The sequence below is a fragment of the Passer montanus genome, unplaced genomic scaffold (genome assembly GCF_014805655.1).
Source record: "Passer montanus isolate IOZ18808 unplaced genomic scaffold, ASM1480565v1 scaffold63, whole genome shotgun sequence".
Lineage (NCBI taxonomy): Eukaryota > Metazoa > Chordata > Aves > Passeriformes > Passeridae > Passer > Passer montanus.
This window is the reverse complement of record NW_024371371.1, coordinates 1,728,609-1,747,333: the sequence shown is the minus strand read 5'-3', so window position 1 is coordinate 1,747,333 and position 18,725 is coordinate 1,728,609. Positions and strand designations below refer to the sequence as shown.

General features: G+C 45.1%; 1 protein-coding gene across 2 annotated transcripts; it reads left to right on the top strand.

Moving 5' to 3' along the window:
- The first annotated feature begins 1,739 nt into the window (after positions 1–1,739).
- On the top strand, positions 1,740–17,078 carry PLEKHB2 (pleckstrin homology domain containing B2). Of its 2 annotated transcripts, none has more exons than XM_039727894.1 (8): positions 1,740–1,850; positions 5,008–5,055; positions 5,678–5,830; positions 6,562–6,664; positions 7,551–7,590; positions 9,742–9,831; positions 10,979–11,093; positions 13,090–17,078. In XM_039727894.1, the coding sequence occupies exons 2-8, from the start codon at positions 5,019–5,021 to the stop codon at positions 13,224–13,226; spliced, it is 675 nt and encodes a 224-aa protein (XP_039583828.1). In that variant the 5' UTR covers positions 1,740–1,850; positions 5,008–5,018; the 3' UTR covers positions 13,227–17,078. The 2 variants fall into 2 exon arrangements, with proteins under 2 accessions (XP_039583828.1, XP_039583829.1); XM_039727895.1 differs by lacking the exon at positions 1,740–1,850 and adding an exon at positions 1,879–1,935.
- The last annotated feature ends 1,647 nt before the right edge of the window (positions 17,079–18,725 follow it).

Genomic DNA, 18,725 nt, shown 5'->3' with positions numbered 1-18,725 from the left:
CAGGATCTGCTGAATTCCCAAATCCTTGAGAGGAGTATTTTTCATTCCAGAAGAAAACTGCTCCCTCCCCCGGTGTAAAGGTTGACTTGCCTTCCACCACTAATCTCATACCTCTGTTTCTGGAAATACTTTTTCAGCAATGAAAGGTGACAGTTTTAGCCTCTGAGAGAGGACTCCTACACAAATAGAATTTGACCTACACAAATCTCGTTTACTGGTGTTTTCTGAAACCTGTTCTGTTCACAGATAGATGATCTCTTTTTATCCCCCCTGTTCTGCCTACACCACTTTTCTGGTCCTTCAGAGATACATGAAAGCAAAGGCCACACTACAGCCTTGAGGTACAGGGCCACAGGCTTTCTGTGTAATTTCTAGTTAGAACTGCAGTTGTGCTCAAGAAGAGATAATAAATGGGTAGGAGGAATTTGAGGAGCTTGTTGACAGATTGAGTCAAATTGCATCTATGATAAATATTATTTCTGTATTATCTAGGCTTAAAGAGATTGATTGAAGCAAACAAATTAATGATTTTCTTTTCTTTTTACTTACAGTTGTTATAATAGTGGTATTCCCTCCTAGGCTGCTAGAATGAGCCTGGAAAAAGTTCTAATAGGAAATCCCATCAATCAGGGGAACTATTATATCTCCATAAGAGGTTGTTCTCATTTTCCAGAGTAACCATCTTGAAATAAATGGGCAGGAGATCTTTCTCCCTTTTAATGCCTTTATAAAGAAGAATCAGCTCAGGTGGGGAGGAATCGATGGGTCGCGCCCACGCCGCCGCTGCTCCCAGGCGTGGCACGGAGGAGGAGGGTGATGCAGCTTTGTCCGCTGGTCTGCAGGCAGAGCTGGGGATTCCGTCCTCACGGGAGAGTTGCAGATTCCTGGCTTGTTTGTCTAACACCCCGGGTCGTCTCTTTAATCAACATCTTTTCAGGTTAGGGTGAGAAGCAAAAAGGATCCAAGCAGGTACGGGACTACGCTCCCATCCTTAGACGTCACTTAGGTCACTTGTTGGCTCGTAATTTTAGGGGTTTTTCCTGTAAAAACTGTAAAAATTCGGGGCGCAATGCATTTCTCATCTGCATACTGGCTCTGATGTCACTGCTATTCTCTTCGTACCTGGAGGGTCTGTCCTGGTGTCCCTCCCTGGCAAGCGGCCAGCATCAGGGGGACAATGGTTAATCACCAGCCATTAACAGGTAATTGAAGAACTTTTCTTTAGCAGTGAAACTAACTTACAACAACTGGTCTGACTTGTTTTTAACTCTGCAACCTAAAAAAATTAGATAACTTTCTATTCATAACAATCTCGTACATTTTGCGTTGGAAAGGAAACACAATTGCGGTGACGGAGCTCATTAGCCGGCGGCACCGAGCAGTGCCCGTGGGTGCCGGTGCCAGGGCGGGCAGCACCGACCCCAGCGCGGCCGGGCGCGGCTGCCTTAGGAACAGGTCACAGAGCAGCCGGCCTCTGCTGCCTGCGGGACTGCCTGGACAAAGCGCCTGCCTCTCTGCTGCGGCTCCGTGCCGTCAGATCAGAAACTGTGGAAGAAAAAAGCCCGTGAAAAGAACCGCTTAGTGCAGTGCGGCCGCCTCTGTGGGGGCCCGGGCAGGAGGCGATGGGTTGGAAGCGCCGGCAAAGCGCGTGTGGCGGCGGGGAAGGCACCGGCGGAACGGGGTCAGTGTCCGGGGCTGGGCCGGGCAAAGGCGTGTGGCGGCGGGGAAGGCACCGGCGGACCGGGGTCAGTGTCCGGGCCTGGGCCGGGCAAAGGCGCGGCTGACGTCAGGACGGGGCTGGCGCTGCCCGCGGGCGGAGCGGGGCCGGCGGCGGCCGCGGGGAGAGGCAGGTACGGCCGGCGGCTGGGCTGGGGCAGGGCCGGCGGGGACGGGAGCCAAGGGGGCCCGGCTCCAGGGGCGGCCCGACCCGCCAAGGTCAGCGGGACGCGAACCCGGCCGGGAGCGGTGCCGGGACCCGGCTGTCGGCGGCGGGGAGGGCGAGACGCGGCTCTCGGGGCAGCCCAGGCCAGGCCAGCCCGGGCGCTGCTGGGCGGAGCCGCCGCCGTGCCCCGCCAGGTAGAGGCGCGGGGGGCCGGGGCTGCCTGGGGCTGTCCCGGGGGGAGCGAGCACCGCCGGGCAGGGCTGGGACGGAGCCGGCCCGGAGAGCACGGAGAGCTCCCGGGAAAGGGCCTGCGCGGCTGGGCCGCAGCCAGGCGGCTCCAGAAATAGCGAACTTGCGCCGCTGGGAGCGGGGGGGCCGGGTGGGGTTACGTCTGAGCACTGTACTGCCCGCACTGCACCCGAGCACGGAGAGGGAAGTAACCGTGGGAGTCTGCGGGCACCGCCGGCTCGGCTGCTCTGGTGTCCCAGCCCTCTCCATCGGCACGGGTTGCAGCATCGGGCCCACTGCTGGCTCAACTGCTGATTACAAGCTGCAGGGAGAAACACTTGTTTTATTTTAAAGTGTGTGTTATCAAGAAGGGGAGTGGAACAGGCTGTTGCATATTCAACATTGTATTCCATGCAGAAAACTGCTGTTCCAGGGAGCAGAAAGGAATCATCCCACTCCTTTGCTGTATCCGTTCCTAACTTGAGTTCAGTTTAGAGTGCTACTCCTCTTAGAGTTCAGTCACCAAAACACTTTTATTCATATTGGTTATAAATTAATTTATCTTTGGTTAAGTCCCATTTTTCGTGTTGGTAGCACTGGGCTGGTTTAACAAGCAAATACTACTCAGATGCAGCTGATCTTGCTAGGCTATCTTCTAGCTCTGCAAATATACTTTTAAACATCATGTAGGAGGAGTGTGAATACTGTACAGGACTTCAAATGAGCCCTTGTGCTTAAAAAGGACAAGGAAGAATATCTGATTGTTTTTGCACCTCCTACTTTAAGTGCTGACAGATTTTTCTGTGTGATTCCTTGCTCTCTCTCCAGAGCTGAAGTTTTGGGCACTCTGAACTGGGAAAGGGTATTTATTTGCTGCCTCTGAGGTTACATGCAAGGTGCTGTACAGCTGCTGAAGCCCCGTTTGCTCTTGCAGCTTTAGACAGCTCTGAGAAATTCTGAATGTAATGTATTCTTCATGAGCTGTTCTGTAATCACAGGCAAAACTCAGTTTGTCAAGAGGGAGGTTTTCTTTGGTTCTTCCCCTTTGTGTGTCTAAGTTAAATCTAATGCTATTGTGTAACAGAGTTGGTTTAAAGGTAGCAACAACATTCCATGGCCTAGTGTAACACTTGCAGCAGAACTGAAGTTCATGCAAATTGTTTTTTGGCTTGTAGTCTAGGAAACAGTCTCCAGAAATAGTGATTTCACCTAATTGGGCAAACTGGGAGACGTGGAAACACCGTTAGAGACACTCATTCCTGTGAAAATGAAGAGCAAGCACTGTTTGCTTGTAAAGGATAATCAAGGAGACAGAAACCTAGGTTGGGGTGGTGGCAGAATGAGCCTCAGGTCCTTTGTACTGCTTTGCTACTTTGGAAGAATTACTTGGCCTCTATTTCTGGAGCTCTCTCTCTGTTTAGGGGTGACAAGAGCATGCTCAGACCCCAGAGCAGGACCAAGTGACCACAATTAAAACAGAACAGAAGTCTGACACTCCCTTTCAGAAGTGGGCTCTCAGTAGAATCTTTTTTTTCCCAGCAAGCTGGTACAAAGTCAAGAATAAGAGGTTTATCCTGGAGTTCAAACTTTACCTGAAGGTGGTTCTTACCATCATATCCAAGCCTGTGCAGGATGTGACATTGCTTAAATATGAAATCCTGATGGTTATAATCTTGTGTGCTACAGTATTTGCTCAGTAGTCTAAGAGGACACAGCTATAAGTAATAATCCATTAGACCAGGAAACAGATGGATGCTTAGTAATTTCATATTTTACTAGAAGATTACAAAACTCTTCTTTTTCTCCCTTCTCCTCAGCTTTAAACACATTCTGCTGAGGTTTGTCTGGGAGCAGTTCCTCTATCAAATCTACTATGCCACCTTTCACCCCGCCATGCCCCCCCCCTTATCCTGTCACAAGTAAAATGTTATTTGTTAGGTTTCACTATCATTTCTGTCTCTCATTTTGTCTCTCATATCTGTCTCTCTTACAGGCCACACAAATAATTTCTAAAAAGCAGCCTTCTCAGGGGAGGCTTAAAATGCTTGTTCTTCCTTTTCTAGTTCAATTGCATCTGGATAGCTGAGTTTTTCTAATCTCTTTTAAAACAATAATCAGAACACCATTACGCTGTAAAATAAAACCTCATTTTCCAATATATCCCATGTTTGATGTCTTTTTTCAACATGCTCATAAACCAGAATGCAGTGGCTGAGTATTTAATGTCACGTGTGATGACTTGAATTTAACACAGAGTCCTTGCCATGTTATTTCAAGCTTCATTTAAAAGCTGAGGAGAACTGAGAATCTTACTTTATGGGCTCATCTTTTACTTACTTTAATTCTTAGAGTGAGCTAGTGATGATTTGAAAGAAACATAAGTCAAAAAAACAGCTTTCTCCTTCCTGTTTAAACTGTTTCAGCTTTTGTTTTGACTGGACTTTGAGCCAGTGAATGAAAAACACAGAAGAGGAAGTACAGGGGAAAAAAAAAAGGTAGGTAGAAGTGCTTGGTAACTTGAGACTGCAGAATACAGGATGTACACGTATGCAGAGAGAAGGGCTTTGAGAGGAACTGCTGGTGAGTCAGGAAGCAGTCATTGCAGTCTGGCTCTTCCCCATTTTCCAAGGGCAGCAGCTGTAGGGTTTTGTTTGCCAGTCAAACATCAAGGTGGTCTCTGACACTCACGCTGGATTGCAGCAGTTGCTCTTGTTACATCCTGCACCACCAGTTGTGCTTACTGAGTATCTTCAGCTGGGATCTGCTGCGTCTCTGCAATGTGAGCTGGGGGCACACAGCTCTAATAGATGGTACTGAGATGCCTCTTTCTAATGTATTATTGTGAAATACTGACAACTGCTTTTCTCCCCCCTCCCCCTTCCTCTTCTGCTCACTAGATTAAGCAACAATGGCATTTGTGAAGAGCGGATGGCTGCTCCGGCAAAGTAAGTCATGGGTCTTTCTCTTCCTTCTCTCCCTGTTCACTGGGATTTCTTCAGAAAACATCAGAGCAGCTGATGTTGGAGTAATTCCCAGGTTTTCTTAAAACAAGTAGTTCTGTGGGTTGTTTTTGTTGGGTTTTTTCCTTTTTACTTTAAGGATACGTCACACAATGACGTGTCATGACAGCATTCCCATGTGACCTTTGGGTGCTCCCAGGATATATTCCTGTTTGTATCCTGGGAAACAGGATATAAACATATCTGAGGTGTGTGACTGGTATCCAGCTTCAGATGCTGCTCTGTAATTAGTGCTGTGTAAGTGGGGACTTGAAAACTTTACCTGACACCTCAACTTTGTGTCTTTCAATTAATCATGCCCTCTGCATGTTCCTGCAGCAAGTTAGAACTCAAGCATCAGGTCATGTACTTTAAATAAAACCAGTTTTGCTTTGAATTCATGAAATATGGCACCCAATTCCCAAGTGGGGATGTTGTAATACAGGATTTTGCTTGGCACTTTTGGAATATTGTTTGGGGCAACTGTGAAGGACATCTTGGTTTAGTAACTTTAGGACAGAAATATTTCCTGATATGTGCCCTCAAGAGTGACTGTCTGATTTTTAAGGTACTATTTTACGGCGTTGGAAGAAGAACTGGTTTGATCTGTGGTCTGATGGCCGCTTAATATTCTATGATGATCAAAGTCGCCGTGATCTAGAGGATAAAATCCACATGCGAATCCACTGCATCAACCTCAGAGTGGGGAATGAATGTCGAGGTACTAATGAAACCTTCAGGATTTGTGTGTGTATCCAGAGATTCTTTACAACTTCAGTGCCTGTCCAGCACACCACATACAGCACTGCTGCAGATGTAAACGTGTCCAAAATGTGTGCAACTTCACTGGTCTTGAATCCCTCACCTTCCAAAAAAACTCAACCCCACCAACTCCTAAATTGCTTTAGAGATACTCAGGGTGTGGGATCACCATGTGATAGGTTAGGTTAGGGTTTGATGCTTCCTGTTAAAACTCAGTGAGGACTGTGTACCATGCATGCAGGAGGATGGGGTGTTCCCAGCAGGACTGTGTGTCTGGTACAGAGCTTTCCTGGCTAACCACAGTGCTGGCTGGATGGAGAGGCACGGCTAGAAATGGGAAACCTCAGCAGATGGTTTTCCTAAGCTCCTTCTGGCATTTGTTAGTGATCCACTTGGTGCTGACACAAGGGAAGGACACAAGTGCTGGAGAGTACCTGCTGCTGCGAATGGATTGGTTCTGCTGTGAGACACTTGCATTTCACAGGAAAGGTGTTCAGAGCTGCTTACTTTCAGGCCACTCTGAAGAGTAAGAACAGATTATTTCCTTCTGGGGCTCCTTCTGATGCTGTGAAAGGCATCTATCTCTGGCCCTAGTTTATTTTTTCCAGACTTGCTTAATCTGAGTCCCTTGTACATGTGCTCATGTAATGCTGTTTATATTCGTAACTCATCTCTGTTTTTCTCACTCAGATTTCCAGCCTCCAGAGGGGAAGCAGAGAGACTGTTTACTGCAGATTGTTTGCCGTGATGGGAAGACAGTCAACCTCTGTGCAGAGAGTGCAGATGACTGCCTGTAAGACAGCCAGAGAATAATGGTTTTGATGCATCTCCCTTTTTTATCCCTCTTTATCTTCCTCCCTAGTTATTTTCCTCCCTTCTAACTTTCAGAGAAATGTTTTAAGAAAATTTTCAAGCAGATAAAAGCAGGTTTTCAGTGACAAAAACCCCAATATGTCTCCTAGAAGTTGTCTAGCTCATGCAAACTAACTTCAAGTTAACTCACTGAAACACTGAAGGGTGAGGAGGAGTAGAAGAATCTGATTAATATGATTAATGCAAGACTTGTTGAACAGATTTTTTTAAGCTTTTGCCATTCTTCAAGAGCACATGATGTGGCATTAGCCCAAGGACATCCCAGTAGCAATAGGAGGAATATTCCATGATTGTGAACTCTCAGCTGAACTGGGCTGTGTAGAATTAGCTGTGTTTGCCAAGAAGTGTTTTCCTGGAGCATGCTCCCAGCCCTGTGGCAGAGGAGGAGCTGGGTGAGGTGTTCCTGCCCCCTGGGAGCAGCAGCAGCAGCAAGGCCCCTGCTCTAATCAGCACAGATGAGCTGTTCTGCTGGGGTCCATCTCTTCCCATTACCTCATCCTAAGCATGATTGCATATTTCCCACCTGTTGTGCTTGCAACAAGGACCTCCAAAACTGCATCCATTCCTCCTCTTGCTCCTCCTCATTCTTTCTCAGCTCTGCAAAGGAAGTAATTATTTCTTAGTCTTGGTGTAACACTTTTGTGCATTCATTTAAGTTCTCATTAGGCTTTGACACATGCAGTACCTCAAACTCTGCTCCTGCAGTACCTCTAGTTGCTAACCTTGTTTGTTTCATTGACCTGAAAGAAAAAGGTGGCATTAATTTTTATCAGTGTTCCACTAACCAATGGGTTTTTTTTTTGCAGGGCATGGAAAATTGCTCTCCAGGATGCCAGAACAAACACAGTGAGTGTCCTACCTAGACTTCATAGTGATAGAGAAGCAGCACATCAGTGTTCTGTGGGTCCAGCAGTTTAGTTCTGAAATCATGTTCCATCCTTCTCTGCTAGAGAAAAACAGGGTCATGAGCATGATAGTAAAGCTTTGTGGGTGGAGAAGAATGATTCTCTGGATCACAAACACATCCTTGCAGCCAAGTCCAGGGAAATGCTGTGTAGAAAAGAATGATTTAAAGGAATGATTTCTCTGGGTGGAAGTGAATGTTTGGAAAGCTGGTCTGTGGGCACTGAGGCTGTGGGCAATAAGCAAATCTTCTGCAACCAGCAAAAATGAACTTTTCACTCCTAGTGTTTGTTGCCTCCCAGGTGGGTGCAGTGCTAAAGGAAGCTTACTACACAGCAGCTGTTTGTTAATGTACATCCATCCCACTGTGGGATGCTTCTTGGCACAGACATGGGGAAGAGTGAGATGCTTGGAGGGGAGTGCAGGCATGCTAGGAGGAGTGTATTACCTCTGCATGTTCTGCAAGTTGTTTTTCCTTTAGACTGCCTTCCAGAGTACTCTGCAGCACTAGCTTTCCTTGGATGACTAGGCTGAGCCAACCCGAGGTGTTTCTGTTCCAGGGGAAATGCTGTGTTTTGTAGACGCTATCTCAGTTTCTGATGGGTCACATTAACATTGCCACTGTACTGGGGCATCTGTCAGATGGTATAACTTAGATTTGTAGATACCCAAAGCAAACACTTGTCATGGCACAACTACCCCAGACATGACTGCCTCTGACTGCAGCCAGGCTGCACTGCCTGTGGCCTTAAATGAGAAGTGAAGGATTTGTCCTCATGCAGAGGACACAACACTCATGGTCTGTCTGCTTAGTTTTAGGGGAGTTATCTCACCTGTGTGTGAGATGGTGGCTCCTGGTTTCAGGAAATGGGAACTGCTGTTTTCATGCCTCTGACACTGCTGCCAGCCTTGATAGATGGCTCAAAACGTGGCAGTGCTGACCTTGGTCAGCCAAGGCAGACCCCAAGGCTACCCAGGTAGCCCTCTACACAAATTAATACATATATTACATAAATTAACATCTTCCAAAGCTATGAAAGGTGTCCAATGAGGACTTGGGCTAACTGGGGAAGTGGGTTTGAGTCTATAGGTGTGTAGTGTGACACACTTTTCAAAAATTTCAAGCATCCAGCAGTACCTCCTAACTTCACTGGAATAGTGGGGTGATCACCTTGGCTTTGAGAACTGTATCATTTACAGGTTATGCATTGCTTGTACAGAGATCCCTGTGGCAGGGCAGAACACATTTACTGCTAAGATGTGAGCAGATTTCTCAGGTGATGGAAATACCACTTCATATAGTATTTTGACAGTGTTTCAAGCAGTTCTTAGAATCTTCACCATGAGTTTGACTTGGAATATAACCATATTATGTCCTCAAATGCCATGATTTCATCAGTCCAAGAGATAATACAACATTTGCTGTTGGTTTATTAAAATGTTCCCTAGTGAATTAAAGAATGGGAGCTGGTTTTTGCCTTGGAAAAGGGAATAAGAGCATCACTGTAGATCTTTGGATATTAGGGGCAAGAATACAAATGTAGTGTAAGAAATCAATTGTCTTTGAGAACTTATTCTAAATGGACTCAAGTGTTACCAGCTCTGCCTCAGGAACCACTTTTGGCTACTGCATTTGTTTCCTTTACCTGCTTCTGCAGAACTTGGTGATACCAAGTCACCACTTGGTGATACAATAACTCTAGGGTGCCAGGAAGCAGCCAGCTTAGTTGTGAAGATTTCTTTATCTGAAAACAGAAAATGAACAGGAGGGTAATTTCTAAATCTGAGGCTCTGGAATGGTGGAAGGAGCCAGGGTGCTTGCATGTACACATATGTACACACTTCCCTGTCTGTGGCACACACACAGGGAAAAAATTTATGCCTCCTTTCTGTGGCTGATCAGGAATTTGTATTGTCCCAGGTCTAGTCTCCAGGTACTTTCTTTCTGCAGCATTTACAAGGTACTCACTGCTTTCTTAACATGCAGTGTGGCTAAAGGTTACTTTTTCTTTGGGGTCATTAAGTTTTAATCCCTAGACTGCTCTGTCTGTCTGTAGGAACAGGTGATAACTGCTCTCTATCCTTGGTGTTTAGGGCTACGTGGGATCTGATGTGATGTATGATGAGACAGCCATTTCCTCAGCCCCTCCTCCCTACACAGCTTATGCCACACCATCACCTGAGGTAAGAGCTGCAGTCAGGAAGCATTAACATGAGTGAGGCATCAGGAGCAGCCTCCTTCAAGCACTCACAAAGTGCTCTGCATTGTACTCTTACACCCAGCGTTAAAGCTTTTACAACAGCAAAGACACTATCAGTCTATTGCTGCTCTTATTTGAGATGGATTTCTTTTGAAAAGGATGAGGCACATTTGGTTGGGAGGTGTATAAAGGGGTGGCTGCTCAGAACTTGAAAAATAAAGCTTCTGAGAGACAGAATTTATTTGGCTGATCTTCAAATATATTGGTTGTGCAGCTTCTAGCATAAGGAGGTGTAACTACACTTTGATGTTGTGCAAGCACTGGAAAGGTGTAAGATCAGGAGTTTTAGAAATAGGGTGTACTGACAGGAATTGCCACTTTTAACATGTAAGGATTTTGTACCAAGATGTCACAGCAACACAATAACTCCAGTTCCTGGATACACAGTTCTTTTGCAGTGAAGGAGTAGCTTTGGCACCAACCAGGATATGTTGGGGAATTCTGGATGTGCTTAGTGATGTGCAGAAACATGTGAGGGGATAGTTTGGAGCACTATTGCTTGTTGCACTATGTGCTTCAGCCTCTCATTCTTGTTAAGAACGAGTTGTGGTGGAAGCTTCCTCTGTGCAGCCTTCTCTTTTGGAGAAAAAAATGAAATGCAATGAGAAAAAAATGAAAAAAAAGAAGAGAAAAATGTATGCTTCTAAAGCATACAGCTCTAGAGTGTTTGTCTTTAATCTGACATTTGCTTGCAGCATACCCTCTTGGAGGGCTGGATTTTTTTTGGGATTGGCTGCTGCCTTCCTGGCACTTCTGAGCTCCCCAGAGAGCTGCTGTTGGCATGAGGGCAGAGAGGAGAAGCTGGCAGGGCTGCTGTGCCTCTGCCTGATGATCCAGGCCCTGCCTCTGCTGTTGTCCAGGGAAGGAAGACAGCAAATGCTGCTTAGGAGTGCCTTTTTTTTCAAGCAGCTGTTCTGAATTCATTCCAGGGAGTAGGTTGGCTATAGCAGGACAGCCTGGATACTTTAGTGAAATTTTAATTACATTAGACACGAAGGCAGATTGAACAGTGTGCTTGACTGGATCCCTAGCAGAGTGTACTGTGTAACAGCCCTTTTTAATCTCCCCAGGTTTATGGCTATGGCTATGATCAGTACAATGGTGCATACCCCCCCGTGGGCCCTCAGATCATCTATGCCTCCAATGGACAAGCTTATGCTCTGCCCTATCAGTACCCATACCAAGGTAATCAGCCACATCCTCCACCTTCCCAAAGAAGCTGTTTGAGACAATCTTCCTGGCTTTAGCTCTGTTAATCACCATCCTTTACCAGCCACCAGTCCTGCACGCAGAGAAAGAAACCTGACCTGGAACTGGAAGCCAGTCCAGTCACCCTTTCACAACAAGGGACTGCAGGGAAATTGCTTTTAAGGGATTTAGCCTTCCCAATGTGATCTCAGCATAGTTACATTGCTTTATAAACTCCTTTTGAAGCATACAGAACTCTTAACTACAGCATGTTTCCTAATGAAAGGTGTAAGAGCCAGAAGAAGATGTAATTTTGTGATTCAGTACTCCATATTGGGTATTGATGGAGATTTTCATTCATCTGCTGTTTTTAAATCTAGTTTAATTATTTAAACACAAGTTTCAAAGGTAAATTCACTCCCTGAGTAAGGTTGTAGCTGGTTCCTTCCCCATGTGCTGGAACTGCTGTAAGGCATGATTTCAGCCAAATTAAATCTTCTGTTGCTCTTCTCAGGTGTGTATAGCTTTAAATCTCAAAAACGGGAAGCAAAGAGTAAAATTGTAGGGTGTGCTTTTAATCAGTCACCTTAATTTAGGGTTAGTTTTGCACAGAGCCCCAGTCCTACAGAAATGGGGCTTTAGAGTTGTATGGTACTAAAAATGAGAAAACTAATTGTTTATGATCTGACTGCAAACAAGAATCTCTACTGAGAATATTTTATTTATTACATCTTTTGAAGGAGTTTTTGTTTTCCATTTGGCATTTTTCAGGTTATTTCACTTGCCTTTTCCATTTTTTTATATAAGGGAGGTGCATCAGCCTTTAAAGCTTTTAAAGTTTTCTTCATGTAAGTTACTGAAATCCTAAGATACAGAAGATACATATTCAAACGCAGAGGAATGTGTGTCCTGTTGGCTCTCAAAAGCAGTAGCTTTTTAAAAACCCAAGAAATGTTTTTGAAAACTTCCAGCAGGCCAAACCCAAATGATAACAATGCAGCATCAAACTCCCCTGAGCAGTTTGCAAGTGCAGTGTGTTAAGGTACTCGTTACTGGTTGGGCATAGTAACCAAGGCTCAGTGTTTTCCTTCATCAGAGCCACTGGAACTAAAGCTTAGGGTTCAGATTCACCACAGCACCTCACTTAACCCTGTACCTTCAGCTCTGCACTCCTTCTCTGCAGTGACATAGTCCTTCTCAGGGGGGAGAGTCATGCATTGCTGAGAGTCAGTGAAAACCTTTCCTAGTTGGATTACTTAAGAATCTGTTACAAAACATTGTGAGATTTTCAAGGACATTTAATCTCCCTGAAATGTGTGGAAGGGAAACCAGTACTGTTATGTTTGCTTTGCAGCTAGGAGCTGACTCAGAAAACATGACAGGTGAAGCTGTTACAAGTCTGTTACAGAGCAGGGGTCAGCTGGTGGCTCCTTGAGTCCAAGTTAATTTCTTACTAGTGGCCAATCTTCGTCTGAACAGAAATGTAGCAGCTGTCACCACCCCACAGATCAGTCGAAGATGTGAAGGCTGAATTGCAGTAGGCAGTAAATGTAAATAACTGATGCACAGTTTCAGACAAATGACTGGCTTGAGACCTGTCAAATATTTTTTCAGGGGGAGGGTGTAAGGGGGAGAACTAAACTATTTGCCTTAACTTCAAGGCTGAATCAATTTTTAGAATTATTTCTTACATTAAATCCACAAAGTGAATACAAGTAATTCATAAGGTCTTTGCAGAACAATGTTCACTTTTACATTTGTGATGACTTTTCCTCACAGATATTAAGCTGTTACAGGGCTAGAAGTGTTGCTTGGATTTAATTAATGTGGAGGCTGACTCCAAAGCAGAAATGTATCCTACCTGTGCAGCTGACAAAATATTAGTATTCATTTGAAGGAAGAAGGTGAAAGAACAGGTGCTTTGAAATTGCAGTTTATGGAATTAAGATGCACATTTCTTTTGCCCTTCTCCCAACAACCTCTTATTTCCTAGGACCTTATGGGCAGCCCCCTGCAAACCATGTCATCATCCGAGAGCGCTACCGTGACAGCGATGGAGATCTTGCACTGGGCATGCTGGCTGGAGCAGCAACTGGGATGGCTCTGGGATCACTCTTTTGGGTCTTCTAGATTCCCCTTTCCTTATCTCTGTAGTTCCAAACCCCTTTATTGTGTGCAATAATATATTGGCAATGTTGTTTACTGTTAAACTTTGAAAAATGCAATAGTTATTTTTCAGTAGTGACATCTTAATAACTGATTCTTAACTGTCTTAATGAGAGTTTAAAGGCACCATTTAGTTAAGTGGTTGGAAATGGCATGTGCTGCTCTTGAATTCTGGTCTGATGTTCAGAATTATAAGGATCAATATGAGCACCAGTGTCATGTGGTAGCAGTCACCTGCTTTATGAACAGACTGCTATTGTAAACACCATAGGAAAAAAAGATTTTTTTGGGGGAGAGGGGTCTAAGATCTAGCTCAAATAAGAGATTGACAGGAGTCCTGCATTAGTATACACATACTACTGGCTTTTAAACATTCCCTGGAAAAAAAATAGAGCTCAGCAAAGATTCTTTGGCATTAGACAGTCTGCCATGCCTGAGGGGTTTTTTTTTTGTTTTCAGACTTGCCTGCAGACGGTAGTGTGTTTTCTTAGGTGCAGCCCTGTACCTGCCTCTCACACCATCTAGGTGAAGTTGTTTCTGAGAATGTATGAGCAAACCACTGAGAAGCAGCAGCACTCCTCAATTCTTTTATTGTCCCAGAAATGTGAATGACCAGTGGCAAGGAGGAGCAGTGTTTGTTGTTCTAGCTCCCTCTTTATCCTGGATGACTCTTCTCTGGTCAGATGGAAGTACTGGATCTTTAGCTTTGCAGGTGTCTGCAGAACAGCAGCCTCAGACACTGCAGCAGCTGCAGTGTTAGGAGCCAGCCATTGTCTCTGCTCCTTACTGCCAGGGCTCTGCAGAGGCTGCAGGAGGAGAAGGAACTTGAACAGCCCTTGCTCTGTTGGGCCTGCCAGCCCCTCTGCAGGCAGGAACAGGAGGGGAGAGACAAGCAAAACAAGTAGAGCTTGCACACAGGCACTTTGATATCAGCTGCCTTGCCAGGGCTAGGATAAGATGCCTGCTTCTTAGCCACCAAGGTTTGCTGAACCAGGTTCTTAATTTGCAACTAATTTTGAGCACAGCTGAGCCTGGGTTTGTTGTATGTACATTTCCCCCTCACATTCAGCAGGTCTCCTCTTCCCTCCATAAACACTCCAAGGAACCTGTCTGGCTTTGCTTGTATGTGTGGTTTCTCTACACAGCGTGCTGTCCCCTGGAGTGCAGCTGTTTTGTGTGTTACATGGCCTGTTTTAATCCATGCTGAGCTGTGCTTGGCAAGGAAAGAGAGCTCTGAAGAAATGCATGGGCTTTCTTGTTCAGGTAAATGAGGCAGGGTGCCTAAGCTGAGCTCTTATAGTAAGAGGACTTATTTTTATACTTCCACTTTTAGCTTCCTGTATTCGCATACTGTTTCAATGTTATGTCTTACTTATGCTTCCATTTAGGAGAAGGTTAATTTCCTTATGGTTCACAGGGTTTCATGTCAGGAAAATGAAAATAGATGAGAACTTGCACCCATATAAATTTAGCTGAAGTCCCAATCTTCTCTATTTCATCCTAAAATTCTCTTTGCTCTGTCCTACTTATTGAAGCAATAGAGGTCCTGGACAAGAGTTTGGGTAGCAGCCAGGGGAAGCACTAGGCTTTCATAAGCCTTAGCACTAACTCAACCAAGTGGAATCTCTGAAAGTAAACAGACAAATATCATTGTGGCTGCTTTATAGGAGTGGCCTAATCCAGGAAGGTAAACTGCCTTCAGGAGGCTGGCTCTGAGCTGTACACCAGTGTGCAAGCATGTCCTTTCACAGGTTAACACAAGCTGCACGTGTTCAGCCAGGCAAATGTACTGAAAGGACATTCTGGAAGTGCAAAAAAGGACTGAAGTGAAAGTTTCCTATTGCTAGTCCAAACCAAAGGAAATTGCAGTACACTACTGAAGCTCTCTTAGAGACCCCGAGGTCAGAAAGGGATGGAATGTAAGTGGACAAACATGTCTGCCCTTTTAAAAAGCCTTTTAAGAGGTGAGTTTGATTACAGGTCTGTGCTGCTGTTTGGTTTGTTCTGCACAATGCCTCCATCTCCTCCTAATCCTCTGTGATTCTTAACTTGTAAGGAGTGGGGGAGAATAAAACCACTGGGCATCATATGATTTTCTGAATTTCCTAATGACTGGGAAAGGATAACAAAAAGTGAATCAGCTGGGTTTTTTGTTTTGGTTTGGGCTTTTTTTCAGAAGAACTGTTAGTCACAGCAGGGGAACATGTCTTTTGTGTTTTCAGGAGATAACTCTGTCTAGGTCCCTAGTTTCTTCAAGTGAAGTATATAAAATAAAGATTGTTGATTCCAAAACATTCCTGGGTTGAAATTAAAAAAAAAGTATTTTAAAAAGTTCAAATTGTAAGTAATTCTCCATTAAGAAAATAACCTTACACTTCTCAGTGGAAAAATACACTGCAAATAGAAGCCAAAGATTGTAGTTTCAGCTTGGAAACAGTAGGCTGCTTTTATACAACAGTCATGAACTATTTTCTATCTCAGAAGCACAGGCATTTAGAACCCAGAAAGCAAGTGTACAAGCTTGTGCTAGAGCCTGAAATCAAGAGCACAGTTCTCTCCCTGCAGGTGCTTGTAGCCTTTCTGATCTCACTGCAGAGACAGAAGTGGCAACATCCTGGTGCACAAAGCAGCAGCATGGATTGCCATCTGAAGTTCCTGGATGTTGAAGCTCAGACTTGCTTCCTGAAGACAGGCCCGTGTCTCCTGTTGCTCAGGAACAGAGCAGAGCTTTGGTCAGGTGCACAGGAATGTCTGGCTGGATGCACAGTCGTGACTCAGTAGCAATTTTCTGCACTTCATGTATCTGCAGTTGGTGTGGGTGATGCTGTGGGATGAAGGAGATGGGATCTGGGGCTTGGAGGGACAGCCATGCTAGGTTCTGCAGACCACTGACACCACAGTCATGGGAAGAGGCTGCAGGGGTGGCAAGATAATTTTCAAAGCAGGTTGAAATGATTGTTTCTGAATGGTGCTATTCATTACTCTAATTCCATTTATATTTGCATAGTGCACATTCCTGCTTTGGGCCCAATACTGAAGCCCCCTAAAGCTATGGGAGGTTCACAGGTACCACAGTGGCACTGTTTTTGTGCAGTGTACACTGTCAGGCAAGGATAAATCTGTTGTACAGCAGTGCCAGCCTGTTCAGAATTGAGGAGGTCACGAGTCCAGATGTTCATCTGGGACTTGTTACTTTTGGGCTTGCAGTTATGGACAGCTGGACAGAGCCAGGCTTCCTGAGAGTGGGGTGGGAATGCTCAGCTCTCTAAGTCTGACCACATTAAAGAGGTCAATCAGGGTTATTCTGAGTTACATGTGAAAACATAACCGTTGGCTCCTTTTGCATGAATTTGAGGGAGAGCCAGTCTCTTCCAGTGAGTGGGTAAAGGCTTATGGACTAGGGAGGAGGGGGTGGGCAGAGTTTCTGTACAGAACAACTGCACTGACTTCCAGCAAAGATACACCTCCCCAGTGCTGAAGCACATTCTGAGCAGTGTCCAGATGGAGCTAGCCTGCATGTCATCCAACCCTGGCTTACTCTGTTCTTCAGTGAAGATTCAGCAGGTGATGGAACCAGCTACACAAGTGGACTGGAGGAGAAAATTCACACCCATGTTCCTCAGATGTGTTTGTGCTTCTCCTCCTCAGCATAAGTCTGTGCAAGTCATGGACGGTAGCATGCAACAAGTTTCCCCTCCAGAACCTTTATGTTCTTGTGCACTCCCTGTCTTTACTGCAGCTTTTACTGTATGTCCTCATTCTCATTGTTAATTTATAGCAAAATAAGCATAGCAATAAAAGTCATATTTAGTGTAATTATTTTGTCTTGACATGTTTACTAGCCTTTATTCAACACTTCTCATTTAGCTGGAGTGCAGACACCTCAGGCTGACATACCTTGGGCATCTCAGTTACCATTTAATAAGCGTGATGTAAGGTCTGTGAAATCAGCAAAGTAACTCCACACTAACACCACTATACCAAGATTAGAATTAAGACATATTTCTTTCTAATGGAGTTGAAGGCTTTGACTCAGAAGTGTTTAATCTTGGATATATGCAACACTGATCCAGATTTACCATTTGACATTGTGTTATCAACAGATTTGTACTGTTTAGTGTTAGACTAAGCTGCTTGGAACACAGATGTTGCTCTGGGCAAAATGCTACTGGTTGTTGTATTGGTATTTCCTGTTTATGAATTGCTTCAGAGCAGTTGGGTACAATCAATAAGTTTGCTTTGACGAAGGCACTAAATGACCACAGCCCTGCCTCTTAAAGGCAGACAATCTTGTATGTTTGCAGGGAATTAAACTTCTAGTCCAAAGGACCACAGTGCATTTTGTAAAACAGTATCCCTGCTCTGTGCACATTTTGTTTTTACTGCTGGGAGGTGGGGTGGGGCGGGTTTTTAGCCTCTCAACTGGGGAAGAAATGAAAACAAAACTGCTATTTCAACCCACCAGCTAATGTCAGAGTATGCAGTGCTTTTCTCCACAGCACACTTTGTTGACTGTGCCTGTTTTGTCAGTCAGCAGTTCCATATGATGGATTTGCTAGCACATATGTATACCTAACCCTACCCATCCCAACCACTTGTACTGAAATTCTCTGCACCACAACAAGTTAGGGAACTAGATTGCTGTGCAAGGCTTAGCAGCTCCACACCTTCCTGAGCTTCCAACAGCTTCGAGAATGGGCTTTGCCTCTGCTCCTGCATTCTCTCTCCTCTTTGTGGTTGCAAAATGCCACTGCCATAATTAACTTGGGTTGTATTCCTAAAAGCACCTGCATTTGTCCCTCTCTCCTGTTGCAGTTCTACTGCACTGCATTGCAGTGAACTCAGTGTTCCCTGAATTTCAGTGGAGCTGAGAGTGTCCCTCTCACCCCGTATGCCATGAGCAGTCACTAACCACAAAGCAGAGCTGGTCCCAGCTGGCTGGCACAGGCCCAGCTGCTTTGAAGCCTCCCATGTGCCACAGAGCATCTCACTGGGTTTCAGAGTTTTTGATGCATCTCTAAAAGGCTCCAGGACTCACGGAGCACATAAAAGCTCCAGTGTATCTGCATTAATAATTTCAAGTTTAAGAGCCATGTGATGATTTTTAAGGTGCAGGTTGGGAAAGTTTCAGACCAACAATGCTGAGCTTAACCTGACTGGCCATGGTGGATGCAATACTGATTCTACCCAATCCTCCATGTACTTTATGTACCAAGATTAGCCATGCTTTTTGCAAAGTATGACAGCTAAAGTCAAAAAGAGTGACCCCTGATAAGCCCCCTGGGCTTTCTAGGGCCAGGTGCATGGGGGCTGAGGTGAGCTTACCCCAAGCAGCAGCTGCATCTCCTGCCATCCATCAGCTGTGCCCCTGGAGGCCACAGCCACCTCCCAGGTTTGGAGACCAGCAGAAAGTCCTGTACCTAACTGAGTTTACCCTTCCTGAGCTCATGGATGACACCAAGC